This window comes from Mobula hypostoma, chromosome 3, assembly GCF_963921235.1.
Source record: "Mobula hypostoma chromosome 3, sMobHyp1.1, whole genome shotgun sequence".
Taxonomy (NCBI): Eukaryota; Metazoa; Chordata; class Chondrichthyes; order Myliobatiformes; family Myliobatidae; genus Mobula; species Mobula hypostoma.
This window is the reverse complement of record NC_086099.1, coordinates 190,611,325-190,633,507: the sequence shown is the minus strand read 5'-3', so window position 1 is coordinate 190,633,507 and position 22,183 is coordinate 190,611,325. Positions and strand designations below refer to the sequence as shown.

Sequence of the window (22,183 nt, the reverse complement as noted above, 5' to 3'; positions counted from 1 at the left end):
AAATAAAACCAGGATCAGGCCAGTTTTTATTTATTCATTTACGGGATGTGGACATCTCCAGCTAAGCCAGCATTTATTACCCATCGCTAGTTGCCCTTGAGAAGGTGGTGCTGAGCTGCCTTCTTGAACCGCTGCGGTCCCTGAGGTGTAGGGACACCCACAGTGCTGTTAGGGAGGTGTGATTTTGACCCAGTGACAATGAAGGAACAGCGATGTTTCCAAGGCAGGATGGTGAGTGACTTGGAGGGAGATTTCCAAGTGGTAGTGTTCCCAGGTATCTGCTATTCTCGTCCTTCTAGATGGTAGTGGTTGTGGGTCTGGAAGGTGTTGGCTTAGGAACTTTGGTGTGTTGTTGCAGTGCATTTGTAGATAGTACAAACTGCTGCAACCGTTCATCGATGGTGGAGGGATTGGATGCTTGTGGAAGGGGAACCAATCAAGTGGACAGCCTTGTATTGGATGGTGTAAGCTTCTTGAGCGTTGTTGGAGCTGCACTCATCCAAGCGAGTGGCAAGTATTGCATTACACTCCTGACCTGAGCCTTGTCAATGGGGGACAGGCTTTGGGGAGTCAGGAGGTGAATTACACGCTGCAGGATTCCCAGCCTTTGACCTGCTCTGGTAGCTAAAGTATTTATATGGCTAGAACAGTTAAGTTTCCTGTCAATGGCAGCCACCACAACCATCTTCCTTTGCTCCAACGAGATCCCACCACTAAGCAGATCTTTCCCTCTCCCCCCCCCCCCGCTTTCTGCAGGGATCGCTCCCTACGCGACTCCCTTGTCCATTCGTCCCCCCCATCCCTCCCCACTGATCTCCCTCCTGGCACTTATCCGTGTAAGCGTAACAAGTGCTACACATGCCCTTACACTTCCTCCCTTACCACCAGTCAGGGCCCCAGACAGTCCTTCCAGGTGAGGAGACACTTCACCTGTGAGTCGGCTGGGGTGATATACTGCGTCCGGTGCTCCCGATATGGCCTTCTGTATATTGGCGAGACCCGACACAGACTGGGAGACCACTTTGCTGAACACCTACGCTCTGTCCGCCAGAGAAAGCAGGATCTCCCAGTGGCCACACATTTTAATTCCACATCCCATTCCCATTCTGACATGTCTATCCACGGCCTCCTCTACTGTAAAGATGAAGCCACACTCAGGTTGGAGGAACAATACCTTATATTCCATCTGGGTAGCCTCCAACCTGATGGCATGAACATTGACTTCTCTAACTTCCGCTAATGCCCCACCTCCCCCTCGTACCCCATCCATTATTTATTTTTATGCACACATTCTTTCTCTCACTCTCCTTTTTCTGCCTCTGTCCCTCTGACTATACCTCTTGCCCATCCTCTGGGATCCCCCCGCCCCTGTTTTTCTCCCCGAACCTCCTGTCCCATGATCCTCTCATATCCCCTTTGCCAATCACCTGTCCAGTTCTTGGCTCCATCGCTCCCCCTCCTGTCTTCTCCTATCATTTTGGATCTCCCCCTCCCCCTCCCACTTTCAAATCTCTTACTAGCTCTTCCTTCAGTTAGTCCTGACGAAGGGTCTCGGCCCGAAACGTCGACTGTAGCTCTTCCTAGAGATGCTGCCTGGCCTGCTGCGTTCACCAGCAACTTTGATGTGTGTTGCTCATCTTCCTTTGTGTCAGGTATGATTCCAGCCGGTGGAGAGTTTCCCCTGAATTCTCATGGACTCCATTTTAGCTAGGGCACCTGGATACCATACTTGGCCATGATGTCGAGGGTTAAATAAGAATTTCTTAGAACAATGTGCATATGTAAATATATTTAGAGAGAAGAATTGGGAAAGTGTCCTAAGAGATCATGCATGATCTGAGAAGGACCAGGAGGTAATATATCAAATCTATTCTTTGTGCATTTATGAGTAAGTGAAGATGTTAAGTGTGTGAGGTGTCGTGGCAGGTGTTGAAAGTAACCCCAAAATATCTCAATATACTGGAAATAATCAGGAGGTCAGGCTGCATGTGTGGACAGAGACATGGTTAATGTTTCAGGCTGGTTGAGCTAGCACCACAACCTTTTCTGTCAACACACGCAAAGTACTGTAGGAATGCAGCAGATCAGGCAGCATCTATGGAGGAGAATAAACAGCTGGCATTTCGGACCAAGACTATTCTTGGCCTCCAACCTTTCCTTTGCTCACTCCATACTACCATCCTCTGTGCAACTGAAAACATGTTCAGTTTTTAATTTTCTTGGTTCTAATGACAGATAATGACTTGAAATGTTAGTTGCTATCTCCACAGATTTTGTCTGACCTGCTAAGTATTTCCAGCAATTTGTATTTTTACTTCAGTTTTCCAATAGCTGCAGTTTTCCACTTTAAAATAGAAGTTTCAGATAAGGTAATCACTGTCCAACTGAGCAAAGAGTAACACAGAATGGAAATTGATTGAAACTACACTGGTTCTTGAAAGGAGCCAAAATTATTAATCAAATATGGAGCCTAGAAAAACAACTGATGTTTTAGAAAAATGTGTCATATCTATTCAGAAGGGGAATTTTGAAATCCTTTGCCTTGTTTTTTTACATAGCTGTCCTTTTACAGAATTTGTCTCCTGAAAAGGAAGGAATGTATGAATGTTGGTCTTACATTCGTACTGACACTGATTTAGTAGTACAAATTCCTCTTGTAAACAGAACAGTCATTTGTTTTTTGTAATAGAAGCTGACATCCCCTGCTCTGTATCTGTTTTAGGGATACAGAAGGCCTAGAATACATTTTACTTGTGCTTCTCTTTTAACTTCTCCAGCACTGAACCATATGAAATTAAATGAGATGTTATTTAGTAATCAAACTTTAGTTTGTCATGTGCATAAGTACATATATACACAGGTGCAATGAAAAGCTTAGTGCAGCAGCCTCACAGTACATAGTGTCATATAAGCATCATTCACAAGCAAAACATATATTGTACATCATTTTTACAACAAATAATTGAACTGACTCAAATAAAGATTCATTTTAATGCAAAATGATCAAAGTGTTCATAATGTTGCTAACTTGTCATGATGAGGGTTGTGCCGGTTAGATCACGAACCAAATGATTGAAGGGAAGTAGCTGTTCTTGAACTTGTTGATTTGGGACTTAGTGCTTCACTACCTCCCGTATTTTTTTTCTATTGATAACTTTCCTGTAGGTAGGTGACCAAGACTGTACACAATATTCCAAATTTAGTCTGACTGACGTCTTACACAATGTTTTGGTCCTTCAGAAAGCCCCTCTCCATGACCAACAATGATCAAAAATCATTGTCATCGTTGTCAGCATCAGGGTACTAGATGCTAATGTACTGGGCATTGAAAAGGGATCTAATCGTTGGGCAATTAGGCAGAACTCGTGTGCAACCAACATTTCAATGTTTTTTCATTGCCTATGGATGGCCAATCATGTACATCAGAATATCGCTCACTTCAAGAAAACTTTTCCCCCAAATTATATCCGGAAGTTCCTCTTTGAGGAAAATAATGAACAGAATCTCAGTGGTAGCAGCATGAGAAAGGAACAAGAACTTGAAACTCAAATTCAGAAGAGGAAATTTATACTTTCACATAGATTTAACTACCTTATCCAGAGGACAGTGAGTATGGAATGGGTTACCCGGAGAGGCAGTGAGAACAGATTCCATGGAAATAAACAAGGATTAGACAGATATTTCAGGGACATGGGGATTTGAAAGGTACTAGTTTTGGGACAAGCCAGATGGGCTGCAGACTCTTTTCCAATTCTGTACTTTCGTTATGTTCTTGTGTACTGGGATCTGAAATAAAAACAGATGATGCTGAAAATGTGCAGATTAGTCATTTTCTGGAAAACATGTCAACATTTCGATAAAGCCTTTTATCTAAGCTCATGGTCAGTCTTTAATCCAAATTTTCAAAATGTTTAAATTGGTCTTCATTTGCCTTAACATTTTTAATTACATTTTAGCCATATTGCAAGAACAAAAGATGAATTATCTCATATTTTATAATGGCCCTTAAGACCAGGTTAATTTGTAAGAATGATGGAATAGTAAAACTGTCTGGCAAGCTTTTAGTGAACATTATGGAGCAACTCTGCACATAGCCAAAAAGCCTTAGTGCTCTGGAGAAATTCTTGGCACTTCCAGTGAGATGTTGGCTCTGAAATGTGTTAAAGATACAATTACATTTTGGGTGCCATTATGGATATTTATTTCTATCTAGTTCTTCAATTGAAAAATGATGGACGACTGCATCCAGATCACTAATGAGACTGATGGACAGGCAGAAGAAATAACTATCTTGTAATAAAGTCGTTTCTGGCTGCAAAAGATAATCCAACAAATTAGAGATCTTGGGTTATTAACTGGTTTCTAAAATCAGTATAGTTTCATGTATTTTGCATGATGTGTGTGTTAGTGGATTAGAGCACACAATTGTTGGCTGATTGTTGTGTACTCATAGTAAATTGGTTTATTATTGACCATATACTGAGGTACCATTTAATGTAAACAATAAGAAAATGCAGAATAGAATGTTTCAGTTACAAAGGAGGTGTGCAATTCATTGCCTCAGATGTGTGTGGAGGCCAAGTCACTGGTATATTGAAAGTGGAGATTGATAGGTTCTTGATTAGTAAGGGCATCAAAGGTTACAGCAAGAAGACAGGAGAAGTTGAGAGGGATAATAAATCAGCCATGAAGGAATGGCGGAGCAGGTTCTTTGGGCCAAATGACCTAATTCTGCTCCTATGTATTGTGATCTTATGGTTATTGTAGGCAGACAATAAGATGTAAGGCCATAATGAAGCAGACTGAGGTCAGGGCCGTCTTATCATACTAGGGGACTATTTCATGGTCTTTCTTATAACAGCAGGATAATAGCTGTCCATGAGCTTGGTGGTATGTGCTTTCAGGCTTTTCTGTCGTCTGCCTGTTGGGAGGGGGAGAGAATGTCTGGGAGGGGTTTTTTGATCATGTTGGCTGCTTTACTAAGGCAGTGAGAAATGTAGACAGTCAATTAAAAAGAGGCTGCTTTCCATGATGTATTTAGCCGTGTCCACAACTGTCTGCAGTTTTTTGCAGCCATGGATGAAACAGTTGATATCCAGATAGATAGAAAGCTTTCTATGATGCATCAATAAAAATCGGTGAGGGCCATTAATCATTGTGTACTGTCTGAATCTGAATGCAAAAACTACCAACAGCTATGCAGGGGATTATTACCCACCCCAACACCTAGAGCAGCCGTGTATAATTAGTTCATATTTCTGTAGTTACAGATTTAAGATTATTTTCTTTGCTTGCTTTTGTAGGTCCTTCAGGAGTTGGACTGAATGAGCTTAAAAGGAAATTGTTGATTTGTGATCCCCAGCATTATGGTGTAACAGTGCCACGTGAGTATAAGACACATCTTTTTTTTTCTCTTTTAGGCAAGTGACAAACTTCTATAGATGTGTGGTGGAGTGTATATTGTCTGGCTGCATTACAGCCTGGTATGGAAACACCAATACCCTTGAATTGAAAATCCTACATAATGAAGTGAATACGGCCTAGTCTATCATAGCTAAAGCCTTCCTAACCATTGAGCACACCTACATGAAATGCTATCACAGGAAAGCAGCAGCCATCATCAGGGACCCCCACCACCCAGGTCATGCTGTCTTCTCACTGCTGCCATCAGGAAGAGGGTACAAGAGTCTCAGGACTCACACCATCAGGTTCAGGAACAGTTCTTACCCTTCAACCATCAGGCTTTTGAACTAAAGGGGATAACTTCACTCAATTTCACTTGCCCCATTATTGAACTGTTGCCACAACCTATAGACTCACTTTCAAGGACTCTTCATCTCATGTTCTCAATAATTATTGCTTAGTTATTTATTATTATTCGTTTCTAATTTTGTATTTGCATAATTTGCTGTCTTTTGCACTCTGGTTGAGCACCCTAGTTGGGTGGTCTTTCATTGATTCTGTTTCGGTTATTATTCTATTGATTTACTGTGAATGCCCACAAGAAAATTAATCTCAGAGTTGTATATGGTGACATATATGTACTTTGATTATAAAGTTACTTTGAAGTGGGCCATTAAAATAAAAAAGTTGGCCAAATGCTTGAACACAACTTTTATTTTGGGTTCAGTGTGGCCAGATATTTCTATTGTATTCTAATCCTTTGCCTGTTAGTTGTTGTCAACAAGTAATCATGAAAGGTTAACTTTCTAAGATGTTTAAACAGTTGGATTAACAAACACGGTTTTTTTTCTCCTCCATAATGGCATACATACTAACATTCACCCCTTCACCTTAATGCCTTTGTCGAATATTGCCTAGGATGCCAGTTACGTGGTTGAACACAGCATTATAAACTTTTTAAGAATCTTGGTTGCGAAGTGCTAGCATGTTTCCTTCAGTTCAGGATCCCATTTTTCTTGCCTACAGACCCTCATCACCTACCTCCCTTCACCCATCTTCATCAAATTTTTGCTCCTTACTCCATCCACTCACTGCATGTAGACAGGTTCCCAACTGCACCCTGCCCCCCCAAATCTGGTTCCGGTTTCAGCTACCATTTTCACCTTCCAGCACTGATAGCTATTTGCGTTCCTGCTTATTTCCCTCCAGCATCTGTCTTCCATCTTCACAGTCCCCACATTCCACCATATTCCATTTGTCTTTCCATATTTTTCTTTTTTTCTCCTTGCCTGCCTCCATCTATCATACACCCGCTACTGCCTCCCAATTCTATCCCCCCCCTCCCCTCCCCCATCTGGCACAACGTGCCTATCAACTTGCACCCTCAGTCCACAGATCACACATTCTCCTCTTATACTGACCACCTCGCTTCCTCACTGTCAGCCTTGATGTGATACATTGTCAGCTGTTCTCCTCCCCAGATTCTGCTTGGCCAGCTGAGTTTCTCCAGCAGATTTTTTTTTAAAGTTTCAGATTACATCATCTGTCATCTCGATTATCTCTGATTCCTCTTGTCTACTTACCTGTGTAGAATGTGTTGCATTTTTATCATTTGTAACACTTGACAAAATTATTGAACAGAATTTTACACTAAAATAGTAGGAAATATTATTACAGATGACCAAACCATGAGTGTAAGTTTTCTGGAATGCCATAAAGAAGGAAAGAGGTAATGAGGTGAGAGAATTTGGAAGGAATTTCAGAGTTTTTGACCACAGTACTAAGGGTGTATCGGTGGCAGGATGGAGATATGTTTCTATCAGATGAGTGGTAAGATGCTCCTTCTTCTGCTAGCCTGCAGGTTACCCATTAGCAAGGTGTGGCACCTGGTTAGTACCCCAATCAGGGTCATGTGAAGCCATGGGAGCAGGTGATGGATGGTGGTATGAGTAGCTGGTGCAACCACTGATGCCAGGCAACCTCTGAAGAGTATTGATAATGGCTGGGGTCACCTGTCCTGTAAAGACACTGCACAGAAGGCGGTGATGGCAAACCACTTCTTTAGAAAAATTGCCAAGAGCAGTCACAGTCATGGAGATACCATGATCGCCAATGTCATTGGAAAGGGTACAGAGGAGGTTTACCTTGATGCTTCCCGGTTTAGAGAGCATTTGTTATAGGGAGAGGTTGGACAGACGGATTGCCTTCTCTGGAGCAGCACTGGCTGAGGGGAGATCTGAGGGGAGAAGTTCGAGATTCTGACAGGCGTGTACAGAGTAGACAACCAGCATCTTTTTCCCATAAGCGCGAGAGATTCTGAGGATGCTGGAAATCCAGAGTAACACACTCAAAATGCTGGAGGAACTCAGCTACTCCGGCAGTATCTATAGAAATGAATAAACTGTTGATATTTCAGGTCAAGGCCCTTCTTGGGACAGGAAGGGAAAAAGAAGGAAGAAGCCAGAATAAAAAAAGTGGGGGTTGAGAAGGAGGACTAGTGAGAGCATGATAGGTGAAATCAGGTGGGTAAGAAAGGTAAAGGGCTTGGGAAGAAATAACCTGATGGGACAATTTCCCAGGAAGGATATGTGGCTGTGGTAGCAAGTCTGGTAGCAAGTACATGGTGGAAGAGTTGGAGGGCAGCAGAGATCACATAGGGGGAGCAGTGAGAGGGGGTCTCACTGAATTCCCATCAAAGAAAAGATTTAAACTTCTTCAGGGTAGTCATCCCTTGAAGTGACTTCACAGTGGAGCAGCAAATCGTAAATGCTAGAGATTCTGCAGATTCCTTCTCCAGCACCTTATCTTTCCTGCCCACCTGGTTTCACCCATCTTACGTAGTCCTCCTTCCCCTCCCCCTGCCATTTTATTCTGGCATCTTCCCCCGTCCTTTCCAGTTCTGAAGGACTGCCCAAAAAGTCGATGGTTTGTTCATTTCCATAGATGCTACCTGACCTGCTGAGTTCCTCCAGCATTTTGTATCTTTTTCCCATGGTTGAAATGTCTAATACCAGAGCACTTGTATTTAAGGTGAGAGGGGATAAGTTCAAAGGAGATGTGTAAGGTAAGTTTTTTTTCCCCACATAAATACTGCTAGGTGCCTGAAACCCATTGCTAAGGGTGAAGTGAAGGCAAATATGATGGAGGTGTTAGAAGGCTCTTGGATAGGTATGTGAATGTGTAGAGCATGAAGAGATATGGAGGCAAAAGGGATTACTTTGGCATTTCATTACGAGTTTAATTAGGACAACAATGCCATGCTGAACTGTGCTGTACTACAAGCCACAGAAATTAGGATAACAAAGAGGTGGTCGCAGGAGCAAGCGAGCAGTGGCAGGATTGCTTCGAGTTGGTGGACTGGGCCGTGTTCAATGACTTATCTGTGGATCTGAATAAATATACCATGGTTGTCACAGAATTTATTAAAGCAGTTGTAGACAAGTGTGTTTGCACAAAATTATTCAGTCTACCACAACCAGAAACCCTGGATAAGCCACAGTCTGCTAAGGGCCAGATCAGAGGCATTCAAGTCTGGTGACCAAAAAAGTTGCAAGGTATCCAGGTGTGACCTCAGGAAAGCCATTGCACAGGTGAATCGTCATTTCCGGACTAAACTTGAATCAGCAAAGGATGCTGTGCAGATGTGGCAGCACTTGAATACCATCAACCCTTTAAAAGTAAAATGAAGCAACATAGGCAACAATAGGGCTTCACTTCCAGATGAGCTCAATGCCTTCTATGTTCACTTTGACCATCAAAACATGAAGAAACTATCATTAAGTCCCACAGCCCCCAGTGATCCTGTGATTTCAGTGTCTGAAGTCAACATGTGAGCAACCTTCAGGAGGGTGAAACCACAGAAAGCATCTGGCCTAGACGAGGTGCAATTAGGAAGAAAACACGGCAGCACCTCTACTTCCTTAGGAGTCTATGAAGATTTTAGCATGACCTTTAAAACTTTGACAAACTTCTATAGATGTGTGGTGGAGAGCGTGTTGATTAGCTGCACCATAGCCTGGAAAATTGTGGATACATCCCAGTCCCTCACGGGTCAAGCCCTCCCAACCATTGAGCACATTTACAGAGTGCTGTCGCAGGAACGCAGTATTCTTCATTAGGGACCTCCAGGACGTGTCCTGTCCTCACTGCTGCCATCAGGAAGAGGTACTCGAGCCTCAGGACTCACATCAGGTTCAGAAATAGTTATTACTCCTCAACCATCAGACCCTTGAACCAAGGGGATAACTTCATTCAACTTCACTTGCCCCATTACTGAAATGTTTCCATAATCTATGGACTCATTTTTAATTACTCATTCTCAATATTTATTGTTATTCATTTATTATTACTATCTCTTTCTTTTTGTACTTGCACAGTTTGTTTTTTACATACTGGTTGAATGCCTAAGTTGGTGCGGTCTTCCATTGATTCTATTATGGCTATTATAATGTTACTGATTCATTGAGTATGCCTGCAAGAAAAATCTCAAGTGTTGTATACGGTGACATATATGTACTTTGATAATTTACTTTGAACTATCGTTCTGTGTTGTGTGCTTTAGCTGTCTGGGCACGGATATAATAGATCGCTTGACAGAGTTTGCAATGGAGACTAGGTCTGTTCAGTACCTATTTGGAGAAAAATTCTGCTGAACCAGTTTTGGGACCTTCTCTGACCGGTTTTAAATAGCTTAACATCAAACCTGGCAATTGCTGTTTCAGCCTGTGACATGAGATTGGAGAGTTGCTGAAGTAAGATAATGTGATCAACCATGTCAAAGTCAGAGGATACATTGGAAAAAAATGAGGAATTAAGGATGTAATTTGTTATTCTGATTAAAGCAGTTCAGGAGAAGACATCTGATTTGCTGGATTCAGTGATGTGGCTTAGAGAAATATAAGGACAGATTCGGGAGGCTGGAGATGGGATAGCAGTTTGCAGTGATGGAGAGGTTTTTTGGGGAATTATGATTTGAAAGAGGGAGGTCTATTATTGAGGAAAGATGAACATTCACACTATCACCCAGTGAATTTGAGTGGAAGCAGTTTTGGGAAGGAGATGGAGTTGTTCATTGACAGAATGTGATTGCGTGTGACTGCATGCTGGTACAGTGCCAGTGACCTGGGTTCAATTCCACAGCTGTCTGTAGTTTGTATGTTCTCCCTGTGACTGTGTGGGTTTCCTCCACGTGCTTCACTTTCCTCCCACCTCCCAAACAGGATGGTGGGTTAACTGGCCCCAGGGGTGTAATTGGGCAGTGCAGGGTTGTGGCCTGGTACTAAACTGTATCTCTAAATAAAATAAATGAAAGATAAAATTTTAATTAATGTACATTTTCAAATTTACTTTAAATTCTCACGAAAGAAATACAGTCATGTTTGAATCCCTGTTGTGCATGAGGTTGGGTAGCCAGTTTTTTCGTAAACAATTCCACAGAATCATTGAACATCCAAAAATTCTGCTATTAATTGATGGCAAAAATGTAGGCAAGAACAATGAGGAGGTATTCAGCTCTGCTTTGAAAAAATGCAGAGGTTCTTTTACATCCATCAGAACACAGTTGAGGTCATGGTTTAATAGCTCATACAAAAAAAAGCCAGTGCTCACAAACAGCCCAGTAGTTTCACAGAATTTCATTCGAGTGTCAACTTTGATTATAGGTTCTGAGTTGGTGTTGGACTTGCATTCTTCTGACTCAGACAAAAGCATGGTTATTCAGTCATGGTGAAAGAAGATAAATCAGGAATCCATATTACTCTGACGATCTGAAGATTGCTTTCTTGTAAATGTGAAATGTATGTTACAGCAGACTTGAGGAAACTGCCATTATAATGACAAAGAGCTCCAAAACACTGCAAAGTGCAGCTTTGTTCTATAGGAGTGCTGCGTTGTTGTTTCTCTAAAATGCATTGTCTCAGTTATGTCACCATCTTTATAAATGCAATGTTTCTCAATCAGCTAAATAGACTAACCCTTTACAGAGATTAGACTGAACTAAGGAGAGCTTTATTGCATATATTAGCACCTGTTATTGGTGTCATTCCAAATCATTTACAAGCAATGGTTCTCAATAGTTCTATCATCTACCTAAAATGCAGTAGTTTAATCCTCCTCTACATGTAATATAATATATTTTAATGTTTATTTAAGTGTAAAATGAAAATTTAGTTTGGTAGTTCTTTGTTGTTTTGATTATCATTTATATATTTTGGGAAATGTTCCAGCACAAATTTTAGTCCTTGCTAAATGATCCTTTAGCTCATTTGCAGCTGATTCTAGGCCCTAATTACTAACGACAAAGTAATGGTTTGTGGAGATTAATTGAAGTATGGCTATGACCTGAATTTATTTTGTGCTCAGAGCAGAACACTCTGGATTTTAGGTGCAGAATGCTTTCCATAGAGTCAAGCACCATAGACTGCAACTTTTATGATGCAACCAAGTCAGCAAGTAAAATTCAAATCTGATTTGTACAATTGAACAGAGCTTTTCAGAGTATTATATAGTTAAATCAAAGAAGATTACAGTTAAAAGTTTTAAAATTAAACAAAACAGACCATAAAATTCTAATATTTACTGGCATCTTCAGCCTCTTAATTTTTAAAATAGCTGGAACTTTTATTTTCCTGTGAATTTTTCCTTTGAATTCTTTTCCTTTTCCAGACCTCAGCGACACCATGTCATTGAATATTCTGACTGGTTCTTGTAATTTTCATTATATTTTGTTTGAGATTGCAATATTTTGCTACCTTGTATGAGTAGTGTTTTTAAAATTTGTTTTAAAATGTGTTAAATGTGATATAGCAGTAAACAAAAAAGGAGAGACTGGTTTGAAGTTTTGTTTGTTACACTACAAATTGAAGCATTTGGAACTACACAGTTAGCAACAATTGGCAGTATTGGTAAGAAAAATGCAATAGTCTCTGAGACTCTGAAAAGCAATTTATCTTCAGTGAATGTTATCCCAATGTGTATCCTTTGTTGTGATGTTGGGAAATTCAGTCTGTTTGCAGATGGCAAGATCTCTGAAACAATAATCACAACATGACAAGTAAGTCTTTAAGCACAACAAAAGAAATTGACGATCTGTCATGAGATGTTGTTTTACAGCTGTGTATGTGCACAGACTGAACATCAGTTGCATCTCGATTTCAACCTGGAACCTTCAAGTATGAGGCCAGAATAAACAGTGTTTTATGTACATTTTCATGGCTCCATCTAAGTAGACAATGGATGTGCTCGGTATCCGGGGCACAGACCTGGGCGATGAATATGGAGATCCTGGGCTACCCAGACATCAAGATCCCCCTCTTGGCCTCGTGGATGTGGTCCAAAGGAATGCAAAGCAGTACATTTGGCATCAGCTTGGCTGCAGGAGCTGCCAGGAAGTGACATGATACGTCATCCAACCACCTGAGGGGCTCCACTCCAGATTTGTGTAGGGTTTACTCCTTAGCCTTCTCTTCTCCTGAAGATACCCACAAGGCAGTGGGATCCGTAACCCCGGATAGGGGCCCATACCGGGTACTGTCAGCCGGAGCCAGCTGAGCCCAGGACTCGTGTAGGGCAGGGTCGTCATGCCCTGTAGTAGTGACATATGGAGCCACTACCCACTACCCATCTTAGTACATCTTAGAAATTCCATAAATAGTGTGCTAACAAGACTAAAAACTTTTAAAGATGTCTCAATTAAAATAAGATTTTAATTAATGAAACAATGTCTTGTTTGAAGCATTGCTAACAATTATAAGGGGCTATGGGTTTGTTTAAGTGTTTGTTTTAAGTATTACCCAGCCTACAACTTTATGCCCGTTAAAATTGTGGAAAATGCCACTTGCAAAATGTGAGAATTTGTGAAGTTGCACCTAATTCCAAAAGCAAGAAGTAGAGTGGGTGATATTTATTTCCCTGATGGATTTTTGGTTGCTAAAGCAATAAAAATAAACCAGGCAGGGCTCAGAAGCTTAATTTTCCATAGTGTAATAATGATTTGTTATGCCGCATGATTGATCAAGGAATAAGGGCAGCAAGCCAACCCTTCATTTTTTTGGTTATAAAATCATTCCTTTGTGCATTATGACATTAACTTTGCCTATTCAAAATGTCACTTTTTATTGTTATTTGGCCATTTTTGTAGTTATTTACTTGTACTGTTAATCACAGGAGAGTTGGTTGTGGTATTTTATACAGGAGTCAGTTCTACTAAAACCATGATGCATTTGCCAGGAACAGTTATGAAATATTTAATGAAATGTGATGCTGTCTTTCTGACTTCAAAAAATGCAAGTTAAAATATTCAGGACATGTAAAAAGAGCTTCTAGAATCTCTCTTGAATTTTTTTTTCCACTTATTTATGTACTAGGTACAAAACACTTTTACAAAAGGAATGCAGTTCAGCCATGTTATTTGAGAGGTGAAAATGGTAAACAATTACATTTAAATCAGCAGTAGTTTCTTTTCTAGGTCTGGTTATGTTTCTACTTGTCGAATTTTGTAGCCATCCTGACATTATGAGAAATAGAGGAAAAAGGTTTTCAATCTTCTGCATAAAATGCCATTGCTCTGCCTCATATCTTGGCTTAAAAATGACCGTGGCGGGAAATAAAATGACATTTTGCCATATTTCTGAATAGCATCCAGTGATGGTGACTTCAAATTAGACCATTGCACACAGCTTGGTTTATACTATCCATAATGCTGGATTAAACAAGGTAATATGTCATCTGTAATTTATTCCAATTTAGGAGCTCTCTGGATACAACATCTTGCAGAAATTTTCAAGTGCTTTACTTACATTTCTGTGAACTGACATGATTGCCAAATGTTCCAAAAAAGTAGAAATAAAACTTTAATTTTTTTGTTTTGATTACACAATATTCAATTGCAAGCAAATTGTTTAGTATTTGTGAGGGTTTAATATTTTTAGACTTTTTGAAAAGTAATCCTCACCAGTAGTAGCCCTTACTTCTACCTAACCCTGAATTTGAGTAGCTAATTTAAAATCGACAATCATAAAGACATTTATCTTTGTGTTTGGTGATCCACAGATACAACAAGGCCAAAAAGAAGCCAGGAAACTGACGGAGTGGAATATAATTTTATTTCCAAGCACTTGTTTGAGACAGATGTACAAAATAACAAGTAAGTTGAAAAATGGCACATACAGTTTCATGCCAGCACATCTGGAAATTTTCTGATGCAGTGATGAAAAGTATTGGAATATTTGAACAATAGGTTACTTGGGAAAACATGCAATTGCTCAGCAAGTTAAATGTCACTGATTTTGGAATTTTTACTCCATTAAAGGCATGGTATAAATAAACTGTTGATATTATTTGTTCTAGTATAAATTCTTAAACTTTGCATCATTTTTATCATAAAGCAATTCCATACTTTAAAAATAATTGGTGTACTCCATGAAAGTAATGTTTGTTTATTTCTGCTGTCATGAACAGAGGCAGTATGTTGCCTTGCTCTGCAGTTTCTCTTCATGCTAAGTTTTGAATTTATTTGGCTTTTTTCTAAGTTTGTTGCCCTCTGTGACAATGAAAAATGTTTGCCTGCATTGTAATTCAGCTTATTAATAAGAGCAGACTTTTAAAAAGGATGTGTTGAAAGTTAATGATTTTATTCCATTTTTTCCCAGATTTATTGAATATGGGGAATACAGAGGGAACTTGTATGGAACAAGCATTGATTCTGTTCGATCTGTCATGGCAAAAAATAAAGTGTGCTTGTTAGATGTACGATGTCCAGTAAGTAGACATATTCCTTTAAATTACAAGACACTGATTTTGGATTTTCCGTTTTTGCAAATCGACAAAGCTCTGGTATTTATATGGTAATTTGTTATTTTGAGCAGCATCAATTATTGGAATAAATATATTGATTTCCTCACACTGCAATTTATTTGTTTTGTTCCAATTTCGGGCAGTATGTAAAGGAGAATGAAAATAAATGATCAGTAAAGACCATTTCACTCCTATGGCTTCTTCATATTCAAGCCAAGTGAAAGGAGGACAGGATTTCCAGTTTACAACCTTTTGTTTTTTAGTTTTGGTTTATTCTCGTCAAATGTACAAAGATGCTGGGAAAAGCACGTTTTGCATTCTGTTTGTACTGATCAAATCATTTCACAGTGCGTTCAGCTAGAATGAAGTAAAATAGTAATAATGTAGAATAAGTGTAAATGCTATCAAAAGAGTGGTGTGGAGTGCAGTGCAGGTAAACGATAAAGTGAAAGATCATAATGAGGTAGATTGAGAGACCTGGAGTCCATATTTTCATTCAAGATCTGATAAATGTGAAGTAGAAGCAGTCCTTATGCCTTGTTATACATGCTTTCAGGCTTTTGTATCTTCTGCCTGTTGGGAGAGGGAAGAGGAGCAAATGTCTGAGGCGGGTGGGGCCTTTGTTTATGCTGGCTGTTCTACTGAGGCAGCATTGGGTCCATAGAGAGGAGGTTGGCTAGTTCCTGTGATGTGCTGAGCCTTTTCCACAGCTCTCTGAAGTTTCTTGCAATCACATTGAAAGCAGTTGCCATATTAAGCTGTATGTTCTTCCATGTATTGAGCTAGTCTCTCAGATGTTTATTTGCAGTATTAACTACTTCACAGAACTTGTTAGACAAAACTGTCTTTAAACTGTTTCCATTAAAGGACTACCCAGCCTCATCCCACCTTCCTGCACAAAATCCATAGCCCAGCAGGTCACAGCTCTTCTAGTACACATCCAAGTATTTCTTAAATGCAGGGTGCATAGTGAATAGTCCAAAAACAGGTCCCTTTGGATTTTCATTTTCTCCTAGATCAGTTCTAACTCACATTACAGCCAAGATCTGGGAATGCTGCATGGAAGGTTATGAATGCGAATTACAGCTGCACAAACTCATAGGCCATAATGGCCAAGAGATGACTAACATAAACAGAACTGTGTATATCGAACAACATGCAGTGATTGCTTCAGATGTTGAACCGAAGAGTTCAAAATGTGTTGATTCTGAGCATGTTAAAGATAATTTAGTTACAAAATATATTTTCATAACTTTGTTTCTTAGTGAATGCTCTCCATACTATTCTTCAAAAAAAGCTTAATTTTCATGCTACTTTAAAAACAAAATCCATTAATTAGTTGTACATTTCAATCCAGGTGAATTATCCAAACCACTGGAAACGACCAGGAAAATCTAACCATAAGGACTATCTTAAACTACTTCACAAAATTATTTTATTGACTCAAACTTGATTTGTTAGATTGAACCACACCCAGAATACTGGCTCTGTTGTCTAGCCAGATTCTCTGTTTCTACCAATTACTTTGAGATGTGAAGGCCCTTCAAAATATATATGATAAAAATAAAATGAAACTTTTAAACAGTTCACTATTCTTATGTCATTTCCAATGGTTTTTGAATTGCATTAATCACAGGTGAATCATTAATGCTTATTTTTGTTGGGATAATACTTGCAGCTATACCAGTAAAGCTGCAGTGTATTATCACTCTGGACATAGTTTTTAATGGGTCTTGCAAAAGCATTCACATGCTGTTATATTGCCTGATTACTCAGGTTTATGCAAGATATTAGCCTTCAATTTTCACTAAGCTGGTTATCCCTCATGCAACCAAACCTACATTCAAATTGCACTGGTTTCTGGGTCCACAGTTCTCTTGGTGAGCTGTCTCAGAGGTAATCTGCAGAATTCTGCATGATGTAAACTTTGGCCTTGGAATTCCATGGCAGTTGGTTAGAATGATTGTTGGGCAGGACTTGTTTGTCATTTAAAATTGATCACTGGTGCCACAAGGCTGCTACAACTTTGGTCAACTCAGACCTCTGTCTGCACTGAGTTTTCAATTCTCCCTGTGATACTGTAGGCCTCTGCTGAGTACCCAGTCTCTTCCCACACTCCTGAGTGGCAGGAGAATTGTGGGAAAGTGAAGCATGTGTGAAAGACCATAAGACATATGTCACACACACAAAATGCTGGAGGAACTTAGCAGGCCAGGCGGCATCTCGAAAAAGAGTACAGTCGACGTTTCGGGCTAAATCCTGTCAGCGGGACTAGGGAGAAATGCTGAGGAGTAGATCACTGAGCAATCCCTGCGGAAAGTAGAAAGTCGGGGAAGGGAGGGAAAGATGTCCTCCTTTATCAAAGAAAGGGACTTCCCTTCCTCTACCATCAATACTGCCCTCAACCGGACCTCTTCCATTTCACACACGTCTGCTCTTACTCGATCCTCCCGCTACCTTACCAGGGTTAGGGTTCCTCTTGTCCTTGCCTACCACCCCACCGACCTCTGCGTCCAGCACATAATTCTCTGAAACGTCCTGCACCTCCAACAGGATCCCACCACCTCACTACCATTAAGGGCCCTAAACAGTCCTTCCAGGTGAGGCGACGTTTCTCCTGTGAATCTGTTGAGATCAGATACTGTGTTTGGTGCTTCCGGTGTGGCCTCCTGTATACCGATGAGACCCAATGTGGATTGGGAGACCACTTTGCCAAGCACCTATGCTCTGTCCGCCAGAACAAGTGGGATCTCCCAGTGGCCATCTATTTTAATTCCACTTCCCATTCCCATTCTGATAATGTCCATCCATGGCCTCCTCCACTGTCATGATGAGGCTACGTTTAGGTTGGAGTAACAACACTTTTTATTCCGTTTGGATAGCTTCCAACCTGATGGCATGAACATTGATTTCTCAAACTTCCGTAAATGTCTTCCCCCCCCACCCCACCTTCCCATTCCCTTTTTCCTCTTTCACCTTACCTCTTCGCCCACCCGTCACTGCCCTCTGGTTCTCCTCCCCCTTTTTCTTTCTTCCGTGGCCTTGTCTCTTTCACTAATCAACCTCCCAGCTCTTTTCTTCATTCTTATCTCTCCAAGTTTCACCTATCACCTGGTGTTTCACTCCCCCCCCCCACCTTTTAAATCTATTCCTCAGCTTTTTTCCTCCAGTCCTGCCGAAGAGTTTCGGTCCAAAATGTCAACAATACTCTTTTCCTAGATGCTATCTGGGCTGCTGAGTTCCTCCAGTATTTTGTGTATGTAGCTCGGATTTCCAGCATCTGCAGATTTTCTCTTGTTTGTGATAAGACACGTGTTACTGGAGCAGAATTAGACAACTCGACCCATTGAGTCTGCTCTGACACATAAGCAGCACAATGTGTGGCAATGGACTGTAGGAATACTCTGAGAGCCAGTAGTTATGTTATAACTCTTTGGCTCTGGGTCAATAGCCTCCTCTTCTTCCTAAGAAGAAATGAGGTATGAAAATGCCATAAATAAATTCAAGGTAAATTGATTCGTACTTGCCATTTATCTTATATCCTTTCTTCTCCATCTGAATAGTGCAGGAAAACATGCACGTTTCCCAGTCTAAGTACTAGCACATAAATGGAAATAATGCATCCATCAATGAACTCCATGAGGAGACCACTCTAGAGTACAATCGAGAAATTGCCAGTGATCGGCCGTGTAGATGTACAGATCCCAAACTACAATGCAGTTACGAATGCTGGTTCTTCTGCCGGTGTTTCCACAAGCAGATGTGACACCTAGCCTGGCTGGAGCAAGTTCAAACTAATTAAGGTGAAGTTTCCTGACTTCACACCTTGCAAAAACTGTTATCCCCTCATGTTTAGTTATTATAATAAGGGCAAGAAGAAATCTGGATTTTAAGCTCCTGAATTGTAAAATCTAAATGTGGAAAATATTAGGAGTATGAAATTAGATTAGTACTTTCAGAGCACAGTGACTCTGTCTTCACTGGATTCCTTGCAACACCACTAATGCAGAGGTATAATAGTATAGGTGCTGCTACTTTGCTTATTCAGGAATTAAAACAGATTCAACCCATATATTACTTGCCATGCTTGTTCTTTATAACTGTTTTGACTGTTACGGCTCAGTGGGTGGTAAAGAACCAGTACTGTTGAAAATGTCCCAAGTTCTCCAAACAGTGTTTTGGACGTGTTTTTTTTACATACAATCCAGGGATTACATCACATCAGAGATTTATTAGAAACGTTCAGAACTGACTTTTTAATGGCCACATTAATGCTAGGCTGGTCTTAAGTAACTTGGCTAATCAATTTTTGTAGAACTTTATTTTGAACACAAAAGTATATGAGATTAATCAACAAGAGCTTGAATTCTTTTGTGTCCAGATGATTCTGCATCATCTGTGTGTGATCCAGGTAGCATCCTGTATTTGATAAATTGTGATTGCCTCTGGAAAGTTTACATTGGAATATATCCAGGTCAATGTAATATTGCACACGACTCACTTTTGTGCTCTACATAAAGTCTGCTTGGTTAATTTGGTTTGATCTACACTCTAGAGTATTTCACTTTCTGGATATGAACTGTGATTGGTGAAAAACAAGTTTTTAGCCCCCTTATTTTCTTCGTCATCGACAACAAAATATAAATATTCTTGGACAACTGTCAACTAAACTAATTAAGTGAGCAAGCTTACCAATTTCGCTTATAACATACTGTTCCTATATCCTGGGTCTAGGATCTCATTTTGTCCTGATGTGATTTGATAGCATCTACAAAGTGAGCATGGTCACTGAGCATATACCAAAGTTTACAAATGGTGGATAAGCTAATCTATTCATTCTAATATTACTTACTGAAAAAAAGTTCTTAGAAACTGGTAATTCCTCATGAAGTTCCTGAAACAATCAATTCTATACTAAAGTTTAAGATGGGGCACTTTGGATTTCTTACTTCATCTGGCCCATCTCTACATAGAAAAAGGTCTGACTATAGATGTTACATTGTGTTGGTGTAGAAGTTAAGCACAGAAGGTCTCTACCTGTGTTCCTCAAAATTCTGCATCATTTGAGTGGTTCACTCACATCAGAGTGAAAACTACTTTAGAAAGCTGTAAAATCTGCAGACATCTCCCATTTGGCAAAACACAGGCGTCGCTGTCAAATATAGGCTTGTGACTTCAAGTTTTGGCATGAATAATAGTGGAAACTTTCAGAGTATCATAGCATGAAAACAGTGGAGTTTTGTAGTCTCAATAAATTAATGTAATGGAAATAACGGATCTGATCAAATATCTGAACCTAATCCTAACTCTTCAAAGGGTGAGGATAAAAGGCAATTGTTGGAGTTTTTGCTTCCCTCATTTCCAATCTATAACACAATTGAACAAATACTTACTCTAATCTCCAACATATTGCACTAACTACAGCAGTAAGTGCCTTCATCTGAAAAGGGGAAGGAATGTGCGAGATAGAAGCACCATTACGCATCATCTGGCAGCTGCTCAGATCTGGAATATTGTTTTGACTGAGCAGGTTGACCAGATAAGCTTTACCATTGTCACAGCCTCAGCCAGATGTGTCCCAGGCCTGCCTTCTGGAATGTTGCTTAGCCACTCTAAGAGGAAGTTGATAAATTTATGTGTGAAGTCTGACACTGTATTCTTTCCTTGATGCCAGATGTTTTTAGTAGGAATTAGGGCATGCCTCCAAAGTGTGAGAGACAGTTACTTCACAAAAGAAAAGTTCTGAGTGCTGGTTGACAGCTGTTAAGCCCTTGACAACTTGGGAGTCATTTTCATGAACAGTACTTAACCTGAGGAGACCCTGGCGCATTATTATTATCAGTCAGTATCTGCTTCCTAGAATAAATTCCCTACATGTCCATCTGTGATGGTAGCTACCTGCACAGCAACCCCCTGGTGTAAACTGTCCACTATAACACAGTTTAGAGTAAACTGTTTTAATAAATAATGGTTCAGGATGAAATTTTTGACAACACAAGGACAAGTGAACCAAATAGGTGGTGGAATGGGGTTGCTGAATTGGGAAAGGATTACTATTACCATGAAATGACCATGATTGCTGCCAGATAATCATAACGGTCAAATGGGCTCACAGATATCCTACAGCAAAGGGAAATTCCCACCCTTACCTGTTCTGACTTTAGTTCCAATAATATGTATTGTAGTTGACTCTAAAAGTGCCCACAGACCCATCATCATCTTAGGGAAATAAATTTCATATGATAAATGAAACTTTGCCAATATCACAAACATTATCAGAGCAACTACATAAAATGTGTCTGAAAGCACTGTGATTTTTCATAAACCAGTGTGACAAGACTAAGTCATACGAGTTGTAAAATGTATTTATTGCTTGCATATTTGAGGTAAATTTAACTTTTCAATATGCTTTTGCAACCAGATATGCTGAGAAGTAAAATGTTACACTACTTAAATGTTTCAGACAATAAAACATCTGAGGACATTGGAATTTAAACCATATGTGATATTCATTAAGCCACCATCACTTGAACGCCTCAGAGAAACCAGGAAGAATGCGAAAATAATTTCAAGTAAAGATGACAAAGGCCCTGCCAAACCATTCACGGTATGTTTTGAAGTTTCTATATCCACTGAAATCTTTTATAATCAAAGCTGGTTCAAATGAATAAGTTTTTGTTTTTGTTTATTTGGGGAAATACAAGTTAACTTGACATTTCTCCACATTTGTCAACAGTGAGCCTGCAGTTGTCTTAGCTGATCCAGAGTAGATGTGTGGATCTCCCATTAAATTATTCTTAAGTAAATCTACTCTCGGTGTTTAACACTACATCAATGAAATATTTTAGGCTTTCAATGTTGTCTTTATGATGTGTGCACTTGGATTAGTGGCCAGTTTCATGTCTATAGGGACAGCTCCCTTTAGACTCTTAACTGCAAAGAGACGTCTGCAGAGTTGTATTAGGACATAATTTCCAGAAGTAAATGT

At 40.0% G+C, this 22,183-nt stretch overlaps 1 protein-coding gene across 6 annotated transcripts in view; it reads left to right on the top strand.

Moving 5' to 3' along the window:
• The window catches only part of mpp7a (MAGUK p55 scaffold protein 7a), a 526,318-nt gene that overhangs the window by 485,801 nt on the left and 18,334 nt on the right, over window positions 1-22,183 (top strand). For all 6 annotated transcript variants that reach the window (XM_063044292.1, XM_063044293.1, XM_063044295.1 and 3 more), the window contains 4 exons: window positions 5,304-5,384; window positions 14,452-14,545; window positions 15,051-15,159; window positions 21,659-21,802. In XM_063044292.1, coding sequence (XP_062900362.1) covers window positions 5,304-5,384; window positions 14,452-14,545; window positions 15,051-15,159; window positions 21,659-21,802 — 428 coding nt within the window. The remainder of the gene's footprint in view (window positions 1-5,303; window positions 5,385-14,451; window positions 14,546-15,050; window positions 15,160-21,658; window positions 21,803-22,183) is intronic.